Source organism: Salarias fasciatus, chromosome 14, assembly GCF_902148845.1.
Source record: "Salarias fasciatus chromosome 14, fSalaFa1.1, whole genome shotgun sequence".
Taxonomy (NCBI): domain Eukaryota; kingdom Metazoa; phylum Chordata; class Actinopteri; order Blenniiformes; family Blenniidae; genus Salarias; species Salarias fasciatus.
Window position 1 is genome coordinate 27,543,231 of NC_043758.1, and position 27,133 is coordinate 27,570,363.

Below are 27,133 nucleotides of genomic sequence, written 5' to 3' on the forward strand. Positions count from 1 at the left end.
AGTGTCCTCTTTTATTCACTTCGCATACCGTTTAATAAATACAAAATTCAAACCAGCCTCATGTTCAGAAACGGCCCATCAAGTCAATAGAAAAACCAGGAAGAACTCATACGGAGGAGATGCTCACACCTCTGCAGACCGGACAGGAAGTGAACTCCTCACTGCTCATATATATATATAAAAAAACAAAAACAAATCAAAAACACACACAAATATTCACACACTCACACCTGCAACTCGCACACATTCGCACAGCGATGCGTCCCGCAGTAGCTCTGGCCGCGCTTCCATGAGAAGCCCTGTCGAAAGGCACGCTGACCCGCGTGACCTCGCCCGCACGCCGCGCCCGGATAAAGAGTCCCGTCGAGGAGCGGCTCAAAGTCGCGCGACGGCTCCGCCGGGCCCGGGCCGGCCTCCCGGTCTCTGCTCTTCTGTCCTCGGTACAATCCTGAAGCTGATAACAGGGTGGGTGAAGAAGGAGGGAGGCGGAGGAGGAGGAGGAGGAGGAGGAGGAGGAAGACCCCAGTGTGCAGCTCTGGGTTCGGGGCCCTCAGGAAGGAGGAAGAGGAGGGAGGGGCAGGAGGAGGAAGGTCTGGGGTTCAGTGCCTCCAGGTCCGCTTTTTGTCAGGAGCCTTCGCCGTCAGCTCGGCGCCGTCAATCACGTCTGCAGTGGAGAGACGTCATCAGTAACCAGTCGAAGGGTTGATAGACGCCAATAAGCTCCGTGTTTCATGTCAGGACGGAAAAAGTGTGTGTGACGGAGTGTGTGAATCATCGCAAGCTGAGAAAGTCTGCACTGAACAGAGCAGAATGTGGAAAGAAGAAAGGTCGTCTCTTCACTTTAGGGGGCAATAGTGAGTCTTTTGAAATTCGGAGTTTGTTTTTCATTGCGAAACCAAAATTACCAGGAGCTGAAGAGCCTTGCTTATTTTTTTTTAGAATTCAAGATGGTATTTAGACTGAAATGGAGATGGAAACTTTTTTTTTTTTTTTTTTTTTTAACATGTTTGACTTGTTGTAGGGCAACTAAACATAAATAATTGTTGTTGCTTCTTTTAATCTTTTAACTGTTACCAGTCAAGAATGACCAAAAACAAAACTTTCGAATAAATAACAACAACAACAACAACAACAAAAATAACAAAAAAAAAATAAATAAATAAAATAAAATTCCAGGGTAGTAGTGCTGGAATTTGAAAGTTTTTTTTTCAGGATTTCTTTTGTTGTTGTTGTTTTTTTTAACTATAAATTGTGAAATATATTGTCATTTTGTTCAGTTTTACACTTTTCTTCAGTACATCAAAAAACCATTTGTCAATCACATGGCTGATTTTTGCTGATTGCTGAGTGAGAAGCTTTGGCGCCAGATGTGTGCAGATGTACGTGTGTGTGTGTGTGTGTGTGTGTGTGTGTGTGTGTGTGTGTGTGTGTGTGTGTGTGTGTGTGTGTGTGTGTGTGTGTGTCTGTGTGTCTGTGTGTGTTTGGTAGCTCACCGATACATTCGGGACAGCAGGAGCCGTCAGTGCGTGTCATGTTGGAGCAGGTCAGCGTGGGACACTGCTTCCTCTGACACTTGGTCACACCGTGCTGCAGACATTCAGAAGGAGAGAAAAACTGACACTGTGAGATCACAGGTTGGCAAAATGTCAAAGAGGGCAGCAAAAAAGTCGACAAACGCTTTTTAGTTTTAAGTTTCAGAGGTTTATATCTGATGATTGTGTGACTTTACTATCACTCGATGGTAATTTTGTAGAAAAATATCACCTTTATGAAAAAAAGAAACACATTTTTATTTCATTCTCTGCGACATAATAACCAAAACCTTTAAAGATTAAAATTAATGGTTATGATGGCACTATTTTACTGGTCTGGCCCTCTAAAGATGAAACTGGGCTGCATGTGGCCCTTAAAACAAAATGAGTTTGACCCTGGTTTCGGCTGTAACTCCTCTAAAATGAGCTTGACTCTCCTGCAAAACATGATCAATCCAAAACAAAGAGCTGAAAAGCACCAAGATGCTGATGCCAGGAACTGCCAGGAAGTGCAAAGCTGCTTTTGAGCGGGCCTGCTCTCGACGGGCTGCCTGTTGATGGACTTGCTGGAGCAGTTTGACTCCACTTACGAGCGCCGCCTGTTCGCTGGAGCTCTGGCTCTGGGTCAGTCTTATCGAAGCAACTAGCATTGTGTTACCCTTGAAGAATTCAGCTTGAACTCTCTCTGAACTATGATTCATTTCTTCACTCTTGTAATAAAAATATCACATTTCAGGATCTTTTTTTTTTGTTGTTTTTGTAGTTGGTCTCTATTGTCAATGGATTCCTACAACTTGACTCAAATCCATGCGGTGTCAGAAACAATACAAAGCCTTGTTGCATTGTGTCTCGGTGCTTGTTGCTGTACTTACGTCACACCAGCAGTTGATGCACTTCATCTCGCCCACCATGGGCACCCAGGGGTGCCAGGTCTCGCTGTTCTGGTAGAAGTTCTTGCCGAACTTGCAGTGCCTGGGGCTGTCGGCCTGCATCATGTCGCCGTGCTCCAGGCCCGGGGCGCCGCGGTCCTCCTCCGGACACTCCTTGCAGCAGTCGGAAGGATTCCGTCTCACCGGGTGACTGCAGGTCAGCAGCGGACACGTCACCTTCTCGCAGTGAACCTCTCCTGTCGATCCCTGCGGGTGAAGGGAAGCAGGTCAGCAGCAAGTCTCCAGCTCCAGATTTTTCCACATAAAGGGTTACAAAAATTCCCTGCATCGAGGCGTCGTGATTCTCCGGAGTCCAACGTGCGATAAATGATCCAGTCAGAGCATTTGGAAAGTGAATCCCACCAGATGTGAGGAGGTTTACTGCCGTGTATTTACCTTACAAGTGCAGATGGCACATTTAATGTAGCCGAAAGGAGGAACAAAGGGATGCCATGTGGTTCCCGGGGCGTGCATCTTCTGGTCTCCTTCAAAGTAACAACCTGCGAGAGGGGAGAGGAGGTCACTGAGGACAGGTAGCCGCATTATCCATGAAGGATTCGTCTGAATTCCACGTCTGTGCGGAAATTCAATAAAAAGGAAAAGTGGCAGGAGATGACAAAGACCTTCAAAAGGAAAGAAAGAGACAGGAGAGTTGGACTCTACCTTCAGGATTCTCCTCCACCTTCTCTGGAGCTTTCATGTCCTTGGGCTCCTTCCTCTCTTTGTAGAAAAAAGGGAAATGCAGTTTTAGCTTCACGATCGCCGAGAGGCTTGGAGTCAAAGGGGATAAAGTGTTCACTGGCACATCTCGATGTTAGCCACATTAACAGATGTTAAAAAGGATCTCACCATCGCAGACGGGGCAGCACTGATCCTCCGGCTGAACGGTCCGGGAGCAGGTCAACGCGGGACAGATGACCGGGTCGCAGATGACTGTTCGCTTCTACAGAGCGGAAAACACACAGAAACCAGACGGAGTGAGGTTTTCTTTAGGTTTTCTCCGGCTGACGAGATGCAGCCGTCGCTTTACTCTGGGCAATTTTACCAACTGGTTGTTCTCTCTGTGCATGTTTCTGTCTTTCCTCCTTGCCGTCCTCACCTGGCAGCTGCAGGAGAAACACCTGTCGTAGTTGGGCGTCCAGCGGGCGCCGTGGGCCTTGTGCTGGTTCTCGAAGAAGCACGTGTTGGGGTCTTTCTTCAGTTCCTCGGGGTCCTTCGCCAAAAGATCGTCCAAATCGGCCTCCTCGGCCTCGTCTCGGGTCCCGAAGCCACAGCTGTTGGGGACGTGGACCTACAGGGCGGGAGAGATGAGGAAGATGTGAGCAGACTGTTGGGCCCACCTGACTGCAGGCTGGTGTCAAGTGAACTGGTTAAGTGTTCCTAAATGGAGCGTTGCGGTGCTCCCGGGCAGATGGCTGTTTATGTGTTGGACCTGTTTCCTATTAAAACAGCTGGATCCCTCCATTCTCTGTTTGTTTTCCTCGTTAGTGCCTGGCAGCTTAAAAAGCTTGTGAACAACTACACCTGCGAGGCTCGCTGTGTGTTTGTGAGTCTCCAAAGCCCAATAAAACCGACTTCAAGCCAAAGGCGGCACCTGCCAGTGAAAGTGTGCGTCTGTGTGAAAAGCAATGACTGGGATCGAAGACACAACAACTGCACTGCTGCTGTGCTCTGGTCTTCAGGCAGTCAGAGATCTCGGTACAAATTAGAGCTCCTCTGAAAAGAAAATGACTTTTTTTTTCCTGTGCAACATATAAACAACATTGAGGATTAAATGATTTTCTAAAACTAATTCGATGCAAGTTATTGAATCTAATCCCATGCTTTGCAACTTTTGAGAAAAACAAAAAAGCCTCTCATGTAGTCTATTATTGTATTGTATTGTATTGTATTCTAATCGAATAGAATTTTTTGTTTCTTATAAAAGTATAGATTTTTTTAATTTTCAGTTTCAAAAAGTATAATAATTTAAAACTGCAAATATTATGGTGATTTTTGTTGAGCTCCCTTGACATTGTGAGAGTGCATTCAAGCAGCTGCATAGATGCATGACAAAATGCGGATACTAAGTATGAACAAATTGTTTCGCAGCAGCTAGTGATCTGTTTGAGAGGCATTCAAGGACAGTGATTCAGTGATTTAGAGGGATCAATATGATTTGGAAGGATTAATATGACTGTGAGTCACATAATTACACACAATTACAGGAAGGATCAAACAGCTGGATCCAATGAATTGGATCCAAAAATATCTTTACCAAGAAAAAAGCTCTTGAAGATGGATTTTGCTGGTATTTGTGGGACATTACTCAGGACGAGTAAAGACAGCTTGGAAACATTTTTCATGAAAACCAACTAGAATAATTGACAAGTGTCATTCAATGGCAGCACATTTTCATTGTCAAGTTTATATGTGACTGAAAGTATTTAGCTGCAAAATAAAAGAGGACAGCTCTCCTGTGAGCGCTCCTGACCATATTGTGCGTGTTATATAACACATTACCTAAAAGCAACACATCCTTTCAACAATAATGTACTTTCTAAGGCACAAACTGGATGGTGTGGTGGATTTTATTGCTTACCCGTCCTCGGATCTCTCCTCGAGGGTTCAGCTTGGTGCTGACCTGGATGTAGGCCGTTCCCTGATCCAGGTGTGTCAGTAACTCACTGCTAATGTCCTTCAACACGCCCTGCGCCTGGAGGAGAGGCGAGGTGAGGAGAAGTTACGGGTTTGTGCAGATGCACAGTCTCTTGTATTTCCTGTGTATGGACGCCGAAGTACCTGCGAGCCGTAGAAGCCGGTCAGCAGCCTCTTGTGCGGCGTGCTGCTGTCGTCCAGCTCCACGATCTCAGCCAGCCCGTGGAGGTGCGCGTTCACCGTCACGTCGTCGGTTTTGCTCAGGCCTGAGACGACAATCTCGTAATGGAGGTGGCACTGTTTGTCCAGTGACACCCAGGCATGGCCGGAGGAACCGGTTCGTACCGGAGGGGACACAAACTGGCCGGCGAGGGGGGTGGGCAGCTCTGAGGGCAGAAGACAAATGTCAAAAAGGGTGCGTTTGGATGAATTCAGTGCAAATCTTTACCATCTTACCGTGTCTGGGCGCTTCCAGGCCACTGTAGTGCAGAGCCCTGATCTGGCCGCGCAGCTCGCCCTCCAGGCTGTGCATGGTGGCCACGTTGACGAAGAGCTCGTTCTGCAGCAGCATGTGGATGTGTCGGGCCTCCAGGCGGCTCCAGCTGCCCGCCGCCTGCCCGCTGGTCCTGCTGTACTCCGGAGTCAGGTCGTACAGGACGGAGCGCTTGTTTCGACGCCGCGGCTTCAGCTCGATGGTCACGCCCACGACGTCACTGCTGAGACCGGCCACCTGGACCTGGAGAGAGAGGGTTTGGTGTTCTCCTTGTTTTAACATCACTCTCAACAGTATAGAGGCAGGAACACGCCCAATCAATACGTAGGTTCATGGAGATGCAACTAAAAAGTGGAAAATAAGAATAATTAATCCAAACTACCTCATTTAAAAACAAAAAGTGATACAATTAAGGTAAAGAAACGACTGTACAGACATTTTTTAGAAGAAAGACTGGAAAAAAATCCTGTACATACAAACTTCTGCAGCTGAAGTCAGCAGGTCCACTGATAAACTATGAAACATTCCAGTCGTTGTTCAGAGGGTTCTATGATCGTAACTGTGAGTATTTTTGTTACTTAGGTATAAGACCCACCCCTTAATATAAAGCTAACTTACAGACCCTTCCATTCTGATTTTTTTGGACATGAAGAATCTATTTTAGGACCTAAATTCTCCAAAACAATTTTTCAATGACGACCGGAAATGAAGAATTGTGTCAAATTTGTGCCAAGTTTACCGTAGGCTTTTCCCTGGTTTCCCGAAGATTTTCTTGAATTAACTGTTTGTTGTTGTTCAGTTAAATAGTAGATATAATGCATGGGTGCCAAATATCAGGCCTGTGGGCCACAACTTGCTCAAATACGACCCACAAAAACACCATGTGCAACTCAAACTGTTGAAACCAGACCAAGTGCTTCCCTGTGTGGCTGCTAGGTGGCAGCATTTCATTCTATCCTCAGTGTTAGCAGTACGATGTGAACAGGTTAAAAAAAACTAAACACAAAAAGTGTTTCTTCACGGTGAAGCAACAAGTACAGCGTCGTACCTGGAAGTCCAGAGTGCCGTTGTCGTGGAGGTAAAAGACGGCGGATCCCACGCCTCCCGTCTTCCCCGGGGTCAACGCCTCGCCGCTGGACATCACACTCTGGATAGCTGGGCCACACAGAGAAAAGACTCGCATCACCGTCACGCTCACACGACTTATCCGAAAGGGTCGCTTTCGAAAACCGTGACAGCGTGTGAGATTAGGCAGTGATTTCATGTCGTGTTCAGATTTTCTGCTCGGCTGGAAGAGGATGGAGGGTGTAATGTCAGCCACACACTGGGGAAAGAGTTGTGAAGGGGATTCGATCGAACTGCTAATCAGGAGGCGCTTGAGGCCTCCGGAAAAAAAAGAAAGGAGTTAATCCCGAGGGATGAGGTAAGCCTTGGTTTAGAGAGCCTGAGCTGAGAGGAGCAGGGGAGGAAAGCAGGCCGAAATTGCAGAAAATGACACAGAGGAGGAATGAGGCCAGGGCTGCACACGGAGAGATGATGGGCTCGAGACATGAGGGGGAGCGGAGACGAGGGGAGGGGAGGGAAGGAGGAGAGGAGTGTGTGTTGGGCTTGAATTCTTCATACATAACGTCAAGCTGTTAATCACAGTGCTGGAACACCGGCACGCCGAGTCCAGCAGACTGTGACCTTGGCAGGGAAATGAAGAGGGCGTGTAAACATTTTACACAACAAGACACTACTATTTCGGGGTTTTTCTTTTTTCCATATCTTCATGTGTGACAATTTACTCTGGATACTAAAGCAGAGAGGCTTCAGACCGGTGGTGTCAAGCATGGTGTTTTACCTGCAAAAGGCTCCAATCTGGCCTGCAAGTTACCAAAAAAAAAAAAAGCAAAAAAAAAAAAAAAAAAAAAAAAAAAGCTAATTTCTAGCATACACAGTATGAAAAACCATGAAAGATAGCAAACGAGCATTAGTCTTAAATTTAAAGGTCATTATGGCACTGGTCTGGTCCTCTCCTGATGAAATTTGGCTGCATGTGACCCCCCCTCCTCCCCAAACTAAAATGTGTTTGACACTCCTGCTCCAGACTATTACGTTGTCTGACATTCCCAAAACTACTTTCGTGTGTGTTTCCTGCAGCACACACACACACACACACACTCACAGTCTTGGTGGGCCAGTGAGTCAAACAGAGCCTATAAACGTGCTTTCCCACCAGCGATAAGACTTGAAAGAGCAGAGAACGAGTATTTATAGAACACGACGACAAAAACAGTCACAGATGGCGCGAGGGGTGAACCGGCCTCGCCGCGTGCCGCCGCCACTTACTGTCGCAGGACTTTCTGCCGGCGATGAAGCCCGAGATCTTCTTGGGAGGCTGCTCCTCGGTTGCCACGGCGATCTCCAGCTGACCGCGAGACAGCCAGAACAGCTCGCGGCTGTTCAGGTTGGTCAGCACCTCGGCGAAGTCGGGATTCTGCACAGATTGGAACAGATTCGTCATCAAGTGGGAACAAGCTGGCTTTTCTTCCTTTATACCTTCATTCCGGCTCTAAAGAGGCTCCATTCCAGTAACGTTGCTGATGGATGACGTCAGATATTACCTCCTTTTTATTCTGTGATTCTGTCTCAGTGAACGTTTAATGGAATGAAGGTGAATAAAGAGCGGTAACCAAAGAACGCCATGGGTCTGCTTCCCCCCTCCGGAGGGGTTTTACACAAACGCCCCTTCAACGGCAGGAATGAAATTGTCACGTTTAGATCTTGCTGACTAGATGTTGGTATAACAGTTGACATGTTACTGGAGCAACCAAACCCCAGGCCGTTCAAACTGAGGACAGACTGGCGATTTGTTTCCAGCTAAAATGGACGTTTTTCAGCGCTCTGCGCCAAACAAAGACCGACAGAGAGCAAAACAAATCCCAGCAGGACGCTGAAATGTCCTCCAAATAGAATAAATACAGCAGTCGCGAGGACTTTGCCGAGTCAGAAATCACAGAGGGCGCCGGTGCCTGAAAACACGTGCGGCTCGAAATGCTCCCCGCCTCCTCTCACGGCCGCGCGCTTGAGCTCGGGGCAAGAAATATGACTTGCATTGCCTTAACGCGTTTCAGACTGCGAGAAGTTTTCGTTTCAAGCCGGCCGGCTGGACTCGGGGAAGATGCTGAGAAACGTGGGATTAATAGGACAGATGTACGAGAGTGTTGAAGAAATGTTACTTTTATGACCCCGGGGCCGTGGTTCAATATAAATATACATGTACCATAAATCCACACAGCGAGGAGCCAGAGCAGAGCAGGAATGGAGAGAGGAGGGGGGGCTTGGACCGAATTTCAGAGTTTAGCAGGATAAAAAAGAGGGAGGTAAGGTGCGGAGGGATATACGAGGTCTTCAGTGAATGGAGCAACGTCTGTTGTGCAGCTTCATAAAGAAACAAAGGTGAGACTCCTCTTCAGAGCAGGAATGCACAGGCATCACATTTTTTCCTTTCATCCTCCCAAATCTGCCACTTTTTTCAGGACATAAATAGTCCTGCAGCTTTGACACAATCCTGGCTAAAGCGATCGCATTGTGTGTCCTTGGAGAGAGTAGCTGCTTGCAACGTCTGGCAGATGTTGCACAGTTTTATCTAAAAAAGAAAAAGGAAACGAGTCTGGAGACCCAAAGGAGATCTTAGACTCCCGACTCGCAAAAACAAAGATTGTAAAAGGTTTAATGCTTTAAATTTCCACTTTATCAAAGCATAAGGTGACAAAAAATGTGAACGTGTGAGAAGACTGAGCAAACTTCAGAAGAGAGCCGTGTGTTTCTCTGTTCTGTCACATCGCCCATGTAATACACAGCGGAAGCACAAAATTACATTGGTATGTCGGGAACAACACTGTGTCACCTTCGGTTGAGGAAATGTAAAGTATAGGTTTGTTGATTTCAGAAGGTGACCATTTTTTTGGGGGCTCTTTTTCTGTCTGTGTCTGTTTCTGAACTGGGAGATCGGGGTGTCAAACACATTGTAGTTAGTGGCCCAATTTTATGTTGAGTGGGACACATAATTTTACTTCATTATTTCAGCAGAGAAGACACACAAAAATGAAGAAGAAACGACTACAAATTAGCAAATTATGGATTTCTAAATGGGAACTTTTGAAATTCAGTTGGTTTAAATTCGGTCCAGTGAGACAAAGAGCACTGTTATTTTGAGTTAAAAAAATTAATCCAAAGCAAAAAGATAAAAAAGCATTTTAACACAAGCTATTTTGTGATCACAGTTTTGGACATTATATCATCTGACTTTGGTGACTATGATGCAGCTGTGGAGAGGTGGTTTAGACCACAATACTACTAGTTACGGATGTTTTTGTAACAATAAGTTTTAAACGAAGATGTAGTTTCACCAATTTGACATTACTGCAAATGTTCATGACTTCTAAATGACACTGACACTATTGTTACTGAGTAAAAACAAACTGTCAAATATTTCAAAGAACAAATTTCATTGTCTGTCGTCCTGTTAGAATCAAGCTGTCTGAATTCTTTTCTTCCGTAGAGAACTCAGGGTGTCCTGCCAGGTGACCGGTTGTGTCACAGAACTCAAACGGCGTCATTTCCTTGTTTTCGTGCGCTTTCTCTCTCTCTTTCTCTCTCTCTCCCCCCTCCTGGCAGAATCAAAAACAGACCCGCCTTTCATCACCACTCCCCTCCTTCCACCCCCCATCCATCTGAGCCCACAGACCACTAACCACTGACATGTGTGAGGAGTGTGTGCATCCTCTCGCTCTCCCCCCCCTCCTCCTCTCGCACCCTCTCTCCTCTGCGTCTCATCCCTCGCCCACATCTGCCTCCCGCAGGACGGCCGCTCCGCTCGCACACTTTCTTCCGTTTCACTCGTCCACTTTTCTCGTCATGCATCTGTCCGGCCGGCCGTGATCACAGCGGCGGCGGCGGCAACATGGCGGGGATGTGGCGACGGAGCCACATCCGTCTCCCAGAGAAAGAAAAAGGCGGCGGCGGGACGCACACGTGTGAGCGTGTCGTTACAAGCTGAAAACAACAGGGTTCCTCCTCCAGTCGACAGTTAAAGTTCAAGACGACCTTGAATGTCTTTAGAGTGCCAGAAAATCGCTGGCTGACTTTCTTTGAGAGTTTGTGGACGGAGTGACTCACGTGAGAGGTGATGTTGGCTCGGATCTCTCTCAGGACGTGGTGGCGGTACATGAGCTGGACTCGGATGGGCACCACAAGAGGATCTAAGAGAGAGAGAGAGGGAGAGAGAGAGAGAGAGAGAGAGAGAGAGAGAGAGAGAGAGAGAGAGAGAGAGAGAGGGAGAGAGTTTGTTTAACGTCGACCCTTCACATTCTCCTGAGGGTTTTTTTCTTCATTACTCTGAACCACCGGTTTTCTTGCAGCCCTCCTCTTAATTACAGATTCTGCGGTGGCCCACCAGAGTTTAATTTCTCTCTCCAGCTTCCTAATGAACCTTGAGCATCCTGACACCTCTCATCAGAGGATAAACCCGGCACCAATGCAGCGCAGCTGTGACTCACTTAAACTGGAAAATACACTATTTAAAGGTCCAATATTACGCTGCTGGTCAGCAAGTTTACATAGGTCTCTGGCAGATAATGTCAGAATAATTAAAAGAAAACTCAAGACTTGAGCACAAGTAAAGCATTCCCACCACCGTTTTAATTGTTTCACACAATATTATGAGTGATCCTAAGAAATCAATGGCCGCTGTGAGCTCAATGCAAACCATTCAGGAAAACAGACTTCCCTGACTGCCTTTCTCTTGTTTTCTCACCTTTGCTTTTGATGAGGCCTTGCAGAAGGAGGATGAAGTGAAGGTTGTTCTCCGCGTCGCTCATGGTCAGCATGGCGATCCCCCCCATGCCCGAGTTTGCCTCCTCCGACGTGAGGATGGAGCTGAACGTCTCTGCACGAACGACACATCGGTGTCATTAGTCCGCGTTCGCTTGCGGGACTTCTGCCATGTAAACAAAGGGCTGCACGCTTTAGACGCATTAATCTAGACAAAGCCTTTCGGGATTACACAAGAGCGTATACAGTTCTGCCTGCTTTGTAAATATTGAGTTTACTGTGTACTGCGAAGAAAAAAACCACATGTCCAGAAGGGGAAGGAAGAGCCGGGGGGATCTGCACACACCAGCAAACAGCGCCCGGTGCTTGATGATCTTCCCCCTGGTTTCGTCTCGCCGGCCCGCCGAGGCGCTCATGCCGACCTGCATCTGCTCGGCCTGCAGCTGCCGGAGGAGCGGCTTGGCCACGTTCTTCCACACCCCGCAGACCTGCACGTACGAGAAGCACGTCAGTACGGAAACCCTCTTCCTTAAAAAAAACAAGGCGCGAGCAGGTAGAACAGGCTGCAAGGCAGACATCTGCCGAACGCATCACACGACACGACTCCGGGGCGAAGACGAAAACGTCTCCATGAGACTAATAACTCAAGAGTTTGGGTTAACCTCTGGTATCATTAGCAATGCTATTAATCTCCAATGCTAGGTGATGTAACACAAAAATTCCTTCTTTCCTGAAGTTTTCCTAAACAACAGATGCCATTTATCAATATTTATCCAACAAACGAATAAATCAAGATAGAAATGAATACTAATCAGAAAATTAAATGAATAAATAATAGGGTAATTTCTGGAATCTGCATTTAAGGGGCTCCAGTGTCGTGGAGCATAAGTTCTGTGGAATACGTGGGTGTGTGTGTGTGTGTGTGTTGGCAGGAAATGGTGTGCAGCAACAGAGCTGGACCTCGGGGAAGCATCCGGACTCACACACAACATATCAGCTTGCTGATTTATCTGGATAAAACCAGGCGTCGTATCAAACTCCGCGCTGTGCGCCTCCGACCCGCGAGCAGCTGATCTCTTGGACGCTCGCAGAGGAAGCGTCGCCCCGCGTGTGTTTATGGTTTATTATTGCAGGGTGACTTATGGGGAAAGGGAGTCGGGAGTGCGAGCGCGGAGTCAGAGGGTGGGAGCATTCATCATCTCGCTGCTTTTAATTCCTCTCTCAGGAAACACGCAGGCACGCAGGCTCGCATTCACATGCAGGACTGACGGAAGCATGAGGAGGTGATTTTCCTCCTCTTGTAACCTCTCACCATGTCAGATTGCCCCTTTGGGATTTTCTGCTCGAAAACTGCGTTTCCCTCCGAGTCCAGGAAGACGATCTTGTTGGGTCGGCTCATTCTGGAGAAGACGTAAACACAACGTTCGAGGAGATCGTCCACTGTATTTCTTTTTTGCAGTTATGATTCATTTCACTCCACTCTTCTCCTCTATTATACTCAAAGCCACAAGAAAATTACAGTCCGACAATGGAAAAATCTCTAAACAAGTCTAAGTGTGTTTGGGATAAACAGGAGAGCGTCGGAGTAAACAGAGCAGACAAAGGAAGAGGCGGGCTGCGCCGTGTCGCAATGAGCGTCTCACCTCTTGTACGTGATGGAGAAGGCCAGGCTGGTCCTGGTCAGGGCGAAGCGGGCCCTGGCGACGCCGCTGGAGTCTGTCACTCCGGTCAACACCGCAACAAAGTCTGAGGGAAGAAAAGAGACGGGAAAAGAAACAGCATCTGTGAGTCCTGGAAGCTTTACCGTGCAGAGAGACGAAAGATTTTAACATTACAGAGCTGCTGAGGTTACAGTTCCGTTGTGACTTTTATGCGTATAAATAAATCACTATGAATCACAAATCTTAGAGAAAAAAGGAAAAAACTGACAGAAATTGGACATTTTTCATGATTCTGTGAAGCTTCTAAAATTGTGTTAGCACATCCAGTTCTTTTATTTTTATTTGACGAACACTAAAGTGCACCTGAGTGTTGTGAAAAGTGTTGTTTATATAAAATGTGTTATTATTATTATTGAGTCTGACCAGTCTGCAATTATTGTTAATCATGCAACATGTGACAAGACTATTGAGTACTGCGATATTAAGAATATGATGCTATTGCCAGTGCGAAAAGAGTTTTAACCAGAACCAAGTTTGCTACATTTGTTTCTCTTTTTTTTTTTTAAATCTATTTTCTGCAGTTTTCCCATTAAAGAGTTACTGACTTTTGTGTTTTTTTATAATTTCTGGTGTATACACTTTATTTTCAACACAATCTAGTGCTGAAAGGCTCCCTCTGATTGGACTAATATGATAATACACAGAGTGTAAAAAGACAGTGTATTGAAATATCTAACCAGGTCGGTCAATCTTTTTCAAATTTTACCGTTGTTGCCACGATGACAATAATTTGGCACATTTAGTGCCGTTCTCCCCTCTATGGTCTAACGTTAAAAGCATAAATCTGACTTGCAGACAGGGGGAAACAGACACGTTTCCCAAGCAAAATGTTTTTACAGCAAAGAAGGGGGCCTCAGGAAAAAGTTTGGGAACCACTGCACTGGAGGGTCCAGTGGGATGACTCCTCACCCTGAAATTCACAAATAAAAATTCATAAATAATTCACTTTTTTTCAAGTAGAAGCTGTTTCTGATTAATTTACTGGAGATCACAGTGTTGTATTAATAGTAGCGGACATGCAACAGCCCTCAGACCCAAAGTCTTATTACTGGCAAAGCTGCATTAGCAACAAAGCTCGAAAGACAATTAACTATTTTTTAATATAATCGACTGTTTTCACACTGAAACAAAGGAAGAATGTAGAACTCATTGTTTGACTCTCCCTGTTTGACCTGCCACTCGACTGGTGGTAAGCAGCAGCACAATCAAGAACAAACCGATTTTATTCCACATATACAACTCTGAACGACGCCCAAACGTGACGGCACTGTTGATCCCCATGTGTCAAAATAGCAATATAAAATCTAAACTGTACTTTACCAGCATGATAACACGTTTGCTTTTTATTGCCTCCTCTCACTCCCCCAAAAACCACTTCCTCAGAAGAAACAATAAGACATGAGGACATTAATGACTAGTCAATAAAGGGATAAGTCTGTGTAAAGCAGTGTTAAATCTGGGAACAAAACAGGAAATTGTGTTTTCAACCACCCGGCCAAATCTAGATGATCAAAAGAAATGGGCAAGTATATAAAATTAGGTCTTAAACTTTTTTAAATTAGTTGGGGCTTGATTTACTGAAGTGTGCTGAACTGCAGCTCTCAGGTCCCGTTTTCACAGAGTTTTCAGGTGAAAACGGAATGGACAATAACAGCAACAGTGGCCTCCAGAGCGCCGTTACTCCCAGCTCATATTCTGGGAGCCAACTTTGTCATCTGTCCAAACAAATGTCCGTGCACCTGCAGGTGTTAATGTTTATAGCTAATTTTTTTTTTTTTTTTTGTGGTTTCATTGCATAAATTATCATAAATGTTCAGGATTCATCTACTTGGAGAAGTGTGTTAATGCTCGTAACCTACCAGTGCGGCTCTCTGCGGGGCCGAGGTCCTCAGAGCTCAGGTACGACCTGTCATTGTAGGACTTGTGGAGGTCTCCCTCCTTGCTCTTCTCGTGGAAATAGTCGAAGGTTTCCAGCACGGCCTCGGTCTGCTTTTTCTCAACGGCATCTGCAGCAGAGAAGACGCGGTTCAACAATAGGATATACTTGAGGAGCACCTGCTGATTGTTATTGTTATCTGGAAGCAAACCCACTGGCAGCCGTGCTGTTTTCGTTTCTAATAAAGACTTTTAAAGTGTGTCGCTGAAATAGTGTCAGGATCCAGCGAGGTAAATCACACAAATGCGAACCTTTCCAAACACGGTGACTCAATGTTTTCTCGGGTCTGGTGCGCAGATGGAGCCGACGCTGCGGCGTCGATCTTCTGAGCGAGGGTGAGGAGAGTTTGTACAGACGAGAAGGATTGACGAGATGTGTGACAAATGGATCTGAGTAGGTCGGATTTGTACGACTTTACGTTTTAAATACTTGGTAAAGCAACGATGAACAGAACGTAAGGAGAAAAACAGCCATGATATCATCCGAGAAACATCTCTGTATCGCAGAGCGGGGCTGACTGCAGACGACATGCAAACCAAAAAATAGAATATACAGATTTGAACTGATTTTGATTCTGCTTGTTAAACTGATTTCATTAATTGCTCAATAAACAGATGCAGATGTTCACTAATGCTGTCAGACACACAAACCAGCAGGTGTTGTGGGATGATCATCAACTAACAAATAAACTCAGACAACAATATGCATGAGACAATTTAGGAGTGTTTACCTTTTTGGAAAAGTTTAAACAGTTGAAAGTAAAAGGAAAAACACCCGAAAAAACTTTCATTTAAGCAGTTCATGAATCAAGTCTTCTCCACTAACATATTGTTTAATTATGTATTGATATGAGGCTGGATATGGATTCTGTTCTGCAGATGAAATAAAAGAACAACCACATCAACTTGCAGTGGTATGAAGTGAGAAACCTGCCATTTTTCTTTTTTTTTTTTTTTTTGTCTGCAAAGACTCTTAATAAGACTTGGACCATCTCTGGTTTTTTTTGTTAAGAGTTGCACGCAGTGTCAGACGTTTGTCAGAGAGTTTTCTGGTAAATACTGAAGGCAGTAAGATTTGCAAATAATGCACTGTATTGTGCAGAGTCTTGCCATTACACTTCAACTTTATAGAGGAATAAGAAAAAGGAGGGAACAGTGAAAGAAAGGCGTTAAGCAGTTACTTCTTTCCGTCTCTTTTTCCCGTCCCTGCTTTTCTCGGCCAGGGGTAAGCTCACCGAGTCATCCATCCCCCGGCAGCCGAAAAAGCTCGGGGGAGAATCGAGAGCGACGCTGGCGTGCGATCCTAACAATGACCCGCTGTTCCACATAAACTACAGCATGTCCTGATGTCATGAGCAGGCCTCAGACACACACACACACGCAGGAAGCTACGCAGTGACACATGCAGCGGTGCTCACTCAGCCAAATACATGAAAACCGCACAGTGCCTCTTAGTCACCCCAACGTTATTTCTACGAGGCCGTTTCCTGAGGAGCTCTGCTGGACTGTCTGCTTTCCTTCTTTGTGCCTCATTCACACATAAACACACACACACACACACACACACACACACACACACACACACACACACACACGCACAGTCTTGTATTTCTATCCTTGTGGGGACCGTCCATTGACTCCCATTCATGTCTAGCCCCTAACCCTGACCCTTACCCTAACCCTAACCCACACCACAACAAAGCCTAACCCTAAAGAAATGTTTTTGCACTTTTACTTTTTTCAGTAACAACAACATGGTCAAGAAAACACTGTTTCTCCTACTTAGGACCGGAAAAAGGTCCCCACAAGGCACGTCGTTCCACGTTTTGCTATCCTTGTGGGGACATTTGGCCCCAACAAGGATAGAAATACGAGAACACACACACACACACACGCACACACACACACACACACACACACACACACACACACACACACACACACACATCTCAAATCTCATGGTCTCTGCCTCACGCCTGTGCTCCACTGGGCAATGCTTGGGGGCTTCTGGGTAGTGTCAGTCTCACTTCTACCCACTTGGCAAAGCTGTATCTTCAGGTGCTCCAGTCATTACACACACGTAAACACACAAACACACACACACACACACACACACACACACACACACACACACACACACACACACACACACACATACACACACACCATTTTCCGTCACTTACACAAACACACGAGCCGCAGCCGTGCCAAAGCTAAGACAAACACACTCAACCTTTCTCTTAAAATTTGACCACAACACACACACACACACACACACACACACACACACACACACACACACACACACAGTCAGGGGCCTTTCCATTTCTTGACACGCATAAACACAAATGAGCGCATGCACACATACACACATGTACACACACATGGCATAGTGTTGTCCCCACAGTGCTTTACTTTTACTTTCCATTCCATTACCAGACACACAGCATTAAAAAAACAGCCAATCTGCTGAATAACAGTGCAGCATGAAGACCCGCCCTGCGTGTGTGTGTGTGTTTGTGTGTGACAGACAGTGTGAATGAGCTGGAGCTCCCCAGTAAGGAGAAATTGCTCAAGCAGCAGTGGCGATGTGTGAATGGGGCTAAATAGATCAGAAGTACTCAAAGAAAATGTCCATTTCATGCAAATGAATGGAAAATCAATTGACTGAATCCAGCAGCTGTTTTGAAGGATAACTAGTCGAGCCACGAGGGAACAGAAAAGGAAAGACGTGGGAGTGCTGCAGAGAAATGAGACAATAGAGGAATCAGAAGGAAGGCATGATTCAGTACTCGTTCACACAACGACGTTTCCAGGGAAAATTCTTTGCTTTTGCAGTTTTGTTCAAGAAAAGTTTTTGCAATGATATGATGACATTTTTAAAATGATATTTGCACCGAAAGAGAGAAAATGACTGAGCAGGCGTGTCATTCCAGGAGGTGGTGCTTTTGGTTGATTTTGTAAAGAAACAACACACACACACAGACAACAAAAGTTTCAAAAAACTTGCGTTTTCCTTCGTTTCCGGAGCTGCCGGAGTCAGATCATTCTCAGAAAGTTTTGTTTTCACTGGCTCTGAGCACCGTTGTTGTGTAAACGAACACCTTTAAATGCAATGAAGTTTTCCGTTTTCAGTTGAAAATGTGTAAGCGGAGCTTCAAACAGGACAATCACGAAGCTGAAACTGAGAAACCCAGAGGCTGAATGAACTTTCACCTTGAGGACACGTCTTGCAGCAGTCCCCCGGCAGCAGGACGGGATCCTCACAGTCGGGATCGGGACAGTCCTGCTTGATGTTCCTGCAGTTCACCTTGCCGAGCACTTTCCCGCGACGGCCCTTTTGCTGCCGGAGAAACACAAACTCAGACCGGCCCAGACGGGAGGCGACGTGCACGTGGACGAACCGTCGGGGACTCACCGACTCACAGAAGCACTGGACGCAGTGCATGATGCCGAAGGGCTCCCCCAGGTCTGGGTGCCATGTGTCGTCCAGGGAGTAGAAGCGACCTCCAAACGAGCATCCTGCGGAAAGCAAACACAGCTGATTGTGCACGGGGGTCGCACACCGGGGCAGTGATGATTACAGCTCTGCCCTCGCCAAGACCTGAATTGCATAATTATACACGGAGGCCCGTTTCGATTTATGCTAGAATCAATCACGAGGAGCCAAGAAAATCCTTGAGGCTTTTGGAGATATGAGGCCTGACTGCGGTTTTCAGTATTTAAGAATCAAGAGATGACAAAAAAAAAAGTGCGAGTGACTGTGGCGTGGGATGACAAATTACATAAACTGCATCACATTTAACGACAAATGAATTCAGCTCCAGACGAACTTGGGTGACCGAGACTGCTGGGGCTGCGCTGAGATGATGCATGGGGAGAAACACCATTTTCCACAAAGAGATTCCAGAAATGTGCAAAACCGAGGCCAAGCCTCACAAAAGAACGATTATCTTAAGCAATTCAACAGACGTTTTTAAAAATGCTACATGACGGTAAGCAAAAGGAACGACCAGGGTTTATGTAAATAAAAGGACTGTTTTGTTTTGGCTGTCTACTTCAGCAAATTGGAGCAGAATTTAACTTGAAAAGAACTCAACTATTGTCATCTCCTACTAAAATACCTTCTTATAAACACAGAAAATGTTCTCTTTTTGCTGATTAATGCATTCACCAATGACATTTATGACTTTACCTGCAATAAATAATAAATACTGAGCGGCTACAATGCTATGTGGTACTTCTTTTGACTGAAAATAGTTCACAGCTGTTCTACAGATATGAGCAGCACAAACTAGAGATGCGCCGATATCAATACCAGCATCAGGTCCGATACTGGTCCGGTACTTGTGAAAGATCGCCTATAACTGACTGGGTTCAGCTCCAACACCCCTGAACTGGATTAACGGACGGCTCTCACAAAACAATACCAACGTAAAGTCCAAGCCTATTAAGTCCCGTTTCATTTTAAGACATGTAAAGCCATTCCATATTTACCCAAAGTGGCTGCAAACACATTAAAACACTCACTTAAATTAGTGTTTCGCTTTATATCCAGCTCACTGGAGTCAAGCCACCGCTGTAAAAACACACATCCCTGTTTTAATATATAGGCACCGGGCTGTATGTTGATGTTAACAGGAGGTAAAAATAGCTTTTAGTGTTATTATTACTATACTACAATCATAATTGGGTGTTTGTCACACTCAGTTCCTGCAGTGGCATTATAGTTATTTTTGGCCGGGAGCGCTGCAGCAGTGTGTGCATATGTGTGTGTGTTTGTGTGTGTGTGTGTGTGTGAGAGAGAGAGTGTGTGTGCCAGCTTACCTCAAGCTGCCTTTCGCCAACCTGGTTTGCATTATTCTTTCATTAAAGCGACTACACCACGTTAAAACAGCCCAGGCTGGTTTAACAGGAGCCAGAAAAGCTGCGAGCTGCACCCCCCCTCCCCTCCCCCCCATTCCCCCTCCTCCCCCCCTCCCTCCGAGGCCGCCCGCCACTCGTGTCTCCACTCAAATAAATCATCTCAGAGGAGCCAATGCTTGTAATGGAAAGTCGATTGATTACAGTTTCCAGCGCAGAATTACACGTTAGCAGCGAAGGCGGTGGTTAGACGTGGAGTTCCCACTGTTTTGAACTCCGCAGCAGTTACCTTGTAAAAACCGCTTTTCGCACATGAATCAAATGGCATTCAGCGCAGTTATGACTCACATGTTTGCCGCTGGTTTACACATGAAACAACCTGGAGCTCAGGAGTATTTTAAGGCAACTGTGTGCCATTACCGAGGGGGAAGTTCACTCAGTTTTTTTTTTTTTTTTTACGCCTTAACAGGTTTTTTAAAGCTTTGCCGTTCTCCCAGGTGTGCAGTGTGAAGAGGCTGAACCGGGGTCACAACCACTGATGTGAGGATGGAATTGATCTGAGAGCCTGTGGTGGTGGAGACAGAGCTCACAGAGTCATCAGAAAGCAAAACCACGACAGATATGGAAAAATGTTCAATACTTCTACAGAATATATGATTGGGTGCAAATCATAAATCTGTCAAACACACGCTAGATTTAAACTTCAGTCCTTTTCTTTGTGGTGGTGCAGAGTACACATGATGAAAGTGTATTTTTTCGTAAAACCAAACAATTACTACTGAAAATGACTGCAATCTCAACATGAATTGTAATGAAACCTTCTGGTGCAACACACTGGGAAATTTCCAAAAAACTTCCCCTCTGTTGCATAATGCATTTTTTTTACAAAGTCACCCTGCAAGGCTTTGAGGCTGTGGCGGCATCAGCTCGGGTCTCAGCATTGTGTCTCTTGAAAAATACATTTTTTTGTTAATCCATGTTATTTTTGACATTTTTTCAATTTGCTTGGTGGTTTGATGGATCGGATTGTAGCCTCCTGTGGGAGACTCTTTATGGTCCACAGGCCTTATGTTTGACACCCCTGATCAAGAGAGTAGCAATTAGAATACATCAGATTAAATCCAGTCCACTTGACTTTCCAATAACTTTTTTTTTTTACTTTTAAAATCTTGTCAAAGTGGAAGGAGATCATTATTGTGGATAAGAAAAACCTTTTCTTTTAGAACTAATAAATGTCTTAAATTTATCGTCCAATTTAAACTGTGACCTCATTGATCGTCAAGATGGATCCAAATAATTTGTCAATATGTGTGGTAGGTTATAGAAATTGATGCTTGAGCTTACCGATACTTGTTTGTCTTTATTTGTTTAGTTTTTAAAGAGTGGAGTTAATTTAGGTGATTTTTAGAGCCATGATGTTGCATTACATTTCTATAATATATAATTAAAGATATTTACATTGTTATCAGCAAAATGTCTTCAAATTATCTCCCATCTCCAGTCCTCCTTCTCCAGTAGCCAGGAACAACTTGACTCAGTGTGAAGGTGTGGCTTCATGTTTCGCTCAAGCGCATGTTCCTGAATTCACCCCTCAGAACTACTGACAGAGATGATCTCCAGTCTGATCCGAGATCAAAGAAAAGAAAAAGCTGCTATCACTGATATTGATATCAAAATGATATTGATGCAATTCAGTACCGGTAATAAAAATGTTCAGACTTCCATAAAATCAAACATTTACTATGGAAAACTATGACATTCTCAACAAAAAACAAAAATCACATTTCAGTGAAACCTAGTACGATAAACAGTGATATATCCAAAAAAACTTCTCCTTCAGTTGTTGCATTAAGCATGTGTTTACAAACTCATCCTGCTTTTTGGCCCACGGGCCTTATGTTGGACACCCCGGGTCTAAGCTGTCAGTTCAACACTGAACAGGTGAGGTTAGAAAAAGCAGTTCAAGTTTTTTTCTCTCAAATTACACTGATTGCAGACACCAAGAAAAATAATCATTCCTAATATCCATGATATAGCTATTTAACTAGAAAATCTATCTAAAAATGTGTTTTTACTAATATTTAGATTTTAGTATCAAAACAAAATGATGAGAGATTTTCATTAAATTCTCAAATTCAAAGCATGGCAGGTCGTTTTGACATATCTGCTCTCTGTACTTTAACCATCCATACTGAATTTACTGCTGAAGATAGAAACTAGATATAAGATAGATAAGATGATATTGACACAGAGGATTCAGCAATATTTTAGGTAAACAAGGTAAATTTAGTCGTGGGTAAATTAAGTGTAAATTGCTCCTCTGAAATATTGAACATCTGTAGTGAATATCACCCTCAGTCATGCGTACACTGAAAACTGAGAAACAAATAAACAGAATGGATTAAAACGAGAGATTCTGCACAGACACACAACAAAAATTAAATGCCTGTAGTATTTCATGTATGAGGCAGACAAGATGAATTAGATCTGCAGTGAAAACATTGCTTGGGTGATTAACAACTATTAATGAACATACTATATTAAGGCAAGATGTAAGTGATTCATCTTTTATGTAGGGAAACACAGGGAACACTTCCTATGTCTTTTTGATGCTGAATAATATTATCACTGCAGTGAAAATGACTTCGCCTGTCCTGTAGTTTTAATCAATTCTAGTACTGTGCTATTTTATTTAACATGTACAATACAATACTTTACATTAATAGAAAATCTTCACCAACTACAGATGGTTAAGATGGCACTAACCCAGCACAAATATAAGGTGTGATTACACTTCCTTATTCTTAATCTACTACATTTTTCTTAACATGTCAACTGTTATTTTTTTTATTTTACTGTTTCAGGCCATCTGGCAATCAAGTAGTCTGAATGTGATTCTTGATCTAAACTGACCCCACTTAAAAAGAGCTTCATGAGATTAAAGGTAGGTGAAAAGACAGCTGATGAGCCTTGAAGCCCTCTGAGGCAACTGTTGTTGTGATACTGGGCTATACAAAAATAAATTGATTGATTGATTGATTGATTGATTGATTGACTGGGAATGGAAATGTGCCTTTTTTTATGATTCTGTGGGATAATCTATACTTCTGTATGAATGTATCAATGGGCCCCATGTGGTCCACAGGATAACTTAAGGATAAATTAGAATCACAGCTCCAGCTCATTCACACTGTCTGTCTCTCTCTCTCTCTCTCTCTCACACACACACACACACACACACACACACACACACACACACACACACACACACACACACAGAAATCATAAACTGTTTTTCATACAATTAACTGGATGATTGAGTAGCATCATCATCAAGGTAGTGCATTGATGGCAATTAGAATAATATTTGTGGTGAATTCTGCAAAATACCAAAAATGTCCAACCAAATGTCCATTTGACATGATTAGAAAAATATGGATGAGTGTTAAAATTGTGCGTTTTTTGTCAGTAAAATTGCTCACTTTATTATAATTTTGTAAGAAATCAATTTAATGTAAACTGTTTTAATGTACTTATACCTCTTTGTGCACATAAAGGAAAAACATGGAGAAATTAGGCCTTTTTTGGCAACAAATGAATTCAGTCATTAAAAAAATAAAGAAACCACATGGGAATCTGAAGAGTTGACTCTTTTGGTGAACTGAGTCATGAGAACCGACTCTCCTGAAAGTTTCCATCACTCTGCACTGAAGCAGAATGAAGTAAGTTTTCTTTCTATTTTAACCACACAAGTACCCACAATTCCCAAAGTTCCAAAAATAATGTGTTCTCTATTCGGCTGCTTGTAATGTAAAACAAAACCAAAACTTATTCCAAACTTCTTGGGATTAGATGCCATTAACAACTGTATGTAATTCTGAAACCATTTCGTGGGAGTGATGATCTAAACAGTAGCTGCTGGGGGTTTTTTTTCAACCTTTATTAGACCATTTTTAATAACTTCTGCCTCTGTTTGTTTTGTAGTAGTGGAAAAAAAAACATTGAAGAAGACATCCTTGTGTCTTGTTTGCTTGTATTACTGATGATTTATTGCATTCATCTTGAAAATATTAATGATAATATGACCTGCATCCAGAAAAGATAACAGTATTTACTTCTGACATAAACTTAACAGTGATGTTAAGTGTGCATTAAGACAGTAGTTCCAAATAATGCAAATTCAATCTATAAAGTCAATTTAGAGCATCTCTTTTAAACTGTTAATGGTAAAACATTTAATTGTTCCAGTTGCGTGATTGACTGCCTCAGCGCCTGTAAAGCTCTAAATTTCCAAGCTTCCTCATATTCTGAGTGTTCGGCCTGCGCGTGGTGAGCGCGGCCGGAGAGAGGTGAGGCCGGGGTTACCTGAGAGCCCCTTGGAGGGCAGCGGCTCCCTCTCGGACTGGATGGGCAGAGCGGGGCTCTTGAGGCGCTGCGCCAGCAGCCACGACGCGCAGCTCAGCGCGCACAGCACGGTGCGCAGCAGCGCGCGCGGTCCCAGCATCCCTCCAAACTTTCACCGCGAGTACAGTTCCCCTCGCGACGGAGCTCCGGTGGAGAGTCGTCACTCAACTCGGTTGTGATTTTTAGTCGCACAAAGCAAAAGAAAAAGAGAAAAACGCCTCCGTTTTCCCGCCCCTCCTGTCCTTTTGACGAAATCTGCGAAGAAAATGACCCAAGTTGGAAGTTTGTTGAAGTCGAGACACAGTTGTGTCCGAGAGCCTCCTCCTCTGCAGCAGCAGCAGCCTCCTCATCCACAGCCCCGTCCCTCCGTTTTATAGTCTGCTTCCCTGACAGCGCGAGAGAGAGAGAGAGAGAGAGAGAGAGAGAGAGAGAGAGAGAGAGAGAGAGAGAGAGAGAGAGAGAGAGAGAGAGAGAGGTGGGTGATGGAAAGGCAAAATCAACGCCCCTATCTCTTCGCCAGCCCGTCAGATATGGAAACGAGGCTGCCTCAGCTTCGCGCTGGACCCAAACTTTCATTACACAGCCATTAAAAAAAAAAAAAGAAAGAAAAAAAAACTTTTTCCATGAAGCCAATCCATTAATATTTCGGTTAAAAACACTGAACGACTCCTAATTAGGTCTCGCTCTGTACATGGTATTTTTCAAACTGACGGCTCACACTCAGTTTTTCCCCTTTTATCATCTGTATTTTGTATTTACCATGAAACTTATGAAAGTCTGGCCATAAAGAAGCTTTATGAGATTTGTACTTAGTTTTCACGGTGTGGTTTGCGGTGCGGTAAACCCAAATGTGCTAAATGAAAATCGGTTCAATAAAATCCTCTGTTTTAGCCTTCTTTTTATTATTGCTAATTCTTCTTTTTTTAATGAATAAAGGTGATTGGTTATTGCTTCTATTGTGGTCAGTTATGAATATGCAAATTGATTAAACTTGTTTAGGGCTTTCCCTTCCATTTTGATCCAAATCAACACATTTTAAACTTTTTTTTAGAAGAACAATCTGAAAATGTGACTGAAATCTTTCAGATGTTTGCTTACTTTCTTGTGATGACAGCTGTAGAGTGTTTAATTGTTTAATTTGATTCATTTACGTTGATCAAATATCTAGATTGTGTTCATGTCATCACAACTATAGAAATGCTTTAAATGCTATGAAGCATATAACTGCCTCCTTAAATATCTTGACTTTTCACAACATTTCACTTTTTTTAAGTTCAGTCAACTGGAGTAAGATTAATGAACTGTTATGGAGAGAACAGCACTCAAAAGAACAATTCCAAACAACGCTGACATTTCTAATGTGTTCAGAAGTCTGAAGTTTTGCTGTTTTCAGTTGTTTTACTGAAACAAACTTTCTCTGAGTGAAATATTTTGAAGGACTTCCTATTAGTGCTTATAATTTTGGAGTTAAATAAACTATGCTATTTTCAAGTTTATTTAAATAAATAGAGTTGGATTTTTTAACTGCCATGCTGATACTGGGAGATTTAGCACAGAAAGCTGAGTTGACTCAGTAGCTCTAATACAATTAAAATGTTATGATTTACCCCGTTTGGTGTCATTATGTTTCTGTTTAATAGTGAATGACTTGTTTGTACTGCTTCCATATAAATTCACAAGCTTTCTGCTCAAATACTGATTGATGCAGCCACAGAATCCTAAAGAATTGAACTCGTCTGATGGAAAATGTGGGGCTGAGGAGAAAGTGTGAATCTTCACATCGTGTGTACAGTGAGGAATGTGTGTGTCTGCCGGCGTGGAACTGCGTTTGGAGCTCTGACCTAAGTGACTTAACAGAAACAAATGAAAATAGCTGGAATACCTCAAGGCAAATTAGTGCCGCAGACCTCTGTCCTCTGTCTTTTGTTTCAAGGCCTCGGACTGTTTCCCTTGGCTGATTTCAGAGCCTACCTGGACGAGTCCACTTAATATCCCATTTGTTATGACTTTGTTCAATTTGGAGGCCCCTGGTCCCACGACGCTCGTGCGTGCCAGAAGCTATTTAACTTCCAAATCCTTGAAAAATCAATGCCGAGCTTCACAAAATCAACAAAAAGTGAAATTTATTAGGACGTATTTAGATCTGGGAAACGTTCCCATCAGACACAGAGAGTGAGCGCCTGAGCAGGACTCCAGTTCCTCACAGTGGTCCCATGGGGGAGCCACAACAAACCGCTCTCTGGTTCAAGTTTACATTACTCCAGCGTGGCTCGGAGGTGATTTATATCAGAGGGTTCAGGGGAGGTCAAACTTGTTATTTGCCTGACATGTTTGGAGTATGAGAGTGATTGATTGGGGATTCTTCAGAATAATAAGCTGGGATGATTAGTCTGCTGCAAGGTTGCCAGTGTTGCTGCTCACTTCCTGTAGAGACGATCTCCGGGTTCCCAACCTTCGTTGACGAGAACCCCCCAGGATGAGGACCAGTACAGGCTGTGGAACCCTTTCATGTTTATGGTGAGGCCAAATACAGGTAAACACACCAACTCTCACACAAATACTCAAAGAAGATCCTTCAAAATGAACTAATGTGAAGGATTTGGATTCTGGAAAGCATTGTAATAAAGATCTAGACCCAAATGTAGTGGGAAATTGTCCTGTGTTCTTTGCAACCCAAATCTGAAGCTCCTTTAATTCATGGTGGCTGTATTTTACTTGTCGTCCACACCTGTTGACAACATTTTTCAAAGCTTTAATTCTTGGTTTTCCATTTTATTTTCACATACAGTATTTAGTTGAAGA

The 27,133-nt window shown here is 44.0% G+C and overlaps 1 protein-coding gene across 1 annotated transcript; it reads right to left on the reverse strand.

Moving 5' to 3' along the window:
* chrd (chordin) lies at positions 1-24,642 on the reverse strand. The gene is made up of 21 exons (XM_030108565.1): positions 24,293-24,642; positions 18,483-18,586; positions 18,281-18,407; positions 14,989-15,135; positions 13,052-13,154; positions 12,721-12,808; positions 11,755-11,896; positions 11,392-11,523; positions 10,755-10,837; positions 7,923-8,070; positions 6,640-6,746; positions 5,555-5,834; positions 5,243-5,484; positions 5,043-5,156; positions 3,561-3,752; positions 3,311-3,404; positions 3,125-3,181; positions 2,858-2,961; positions 2,405-2,668; positions 1,494-1,587; positions 1-664 (listed from the first exon to the last, which is right to left on the reverse strand). The coding sequence occupies exons 1-21, from the start codon at positions 24,429-24,431 to the stop codon at positions 600-602; spliced, it is 2,826 nt and encodes a 941-aa protein (XP_029964425.1). The 5' UTR covers positions 24,432-24,642; the 3' UTR covers positions 1-599.
* Between the last annotated feature and the right edge of the window lie 2,491 nt (positions 24,643-27,133).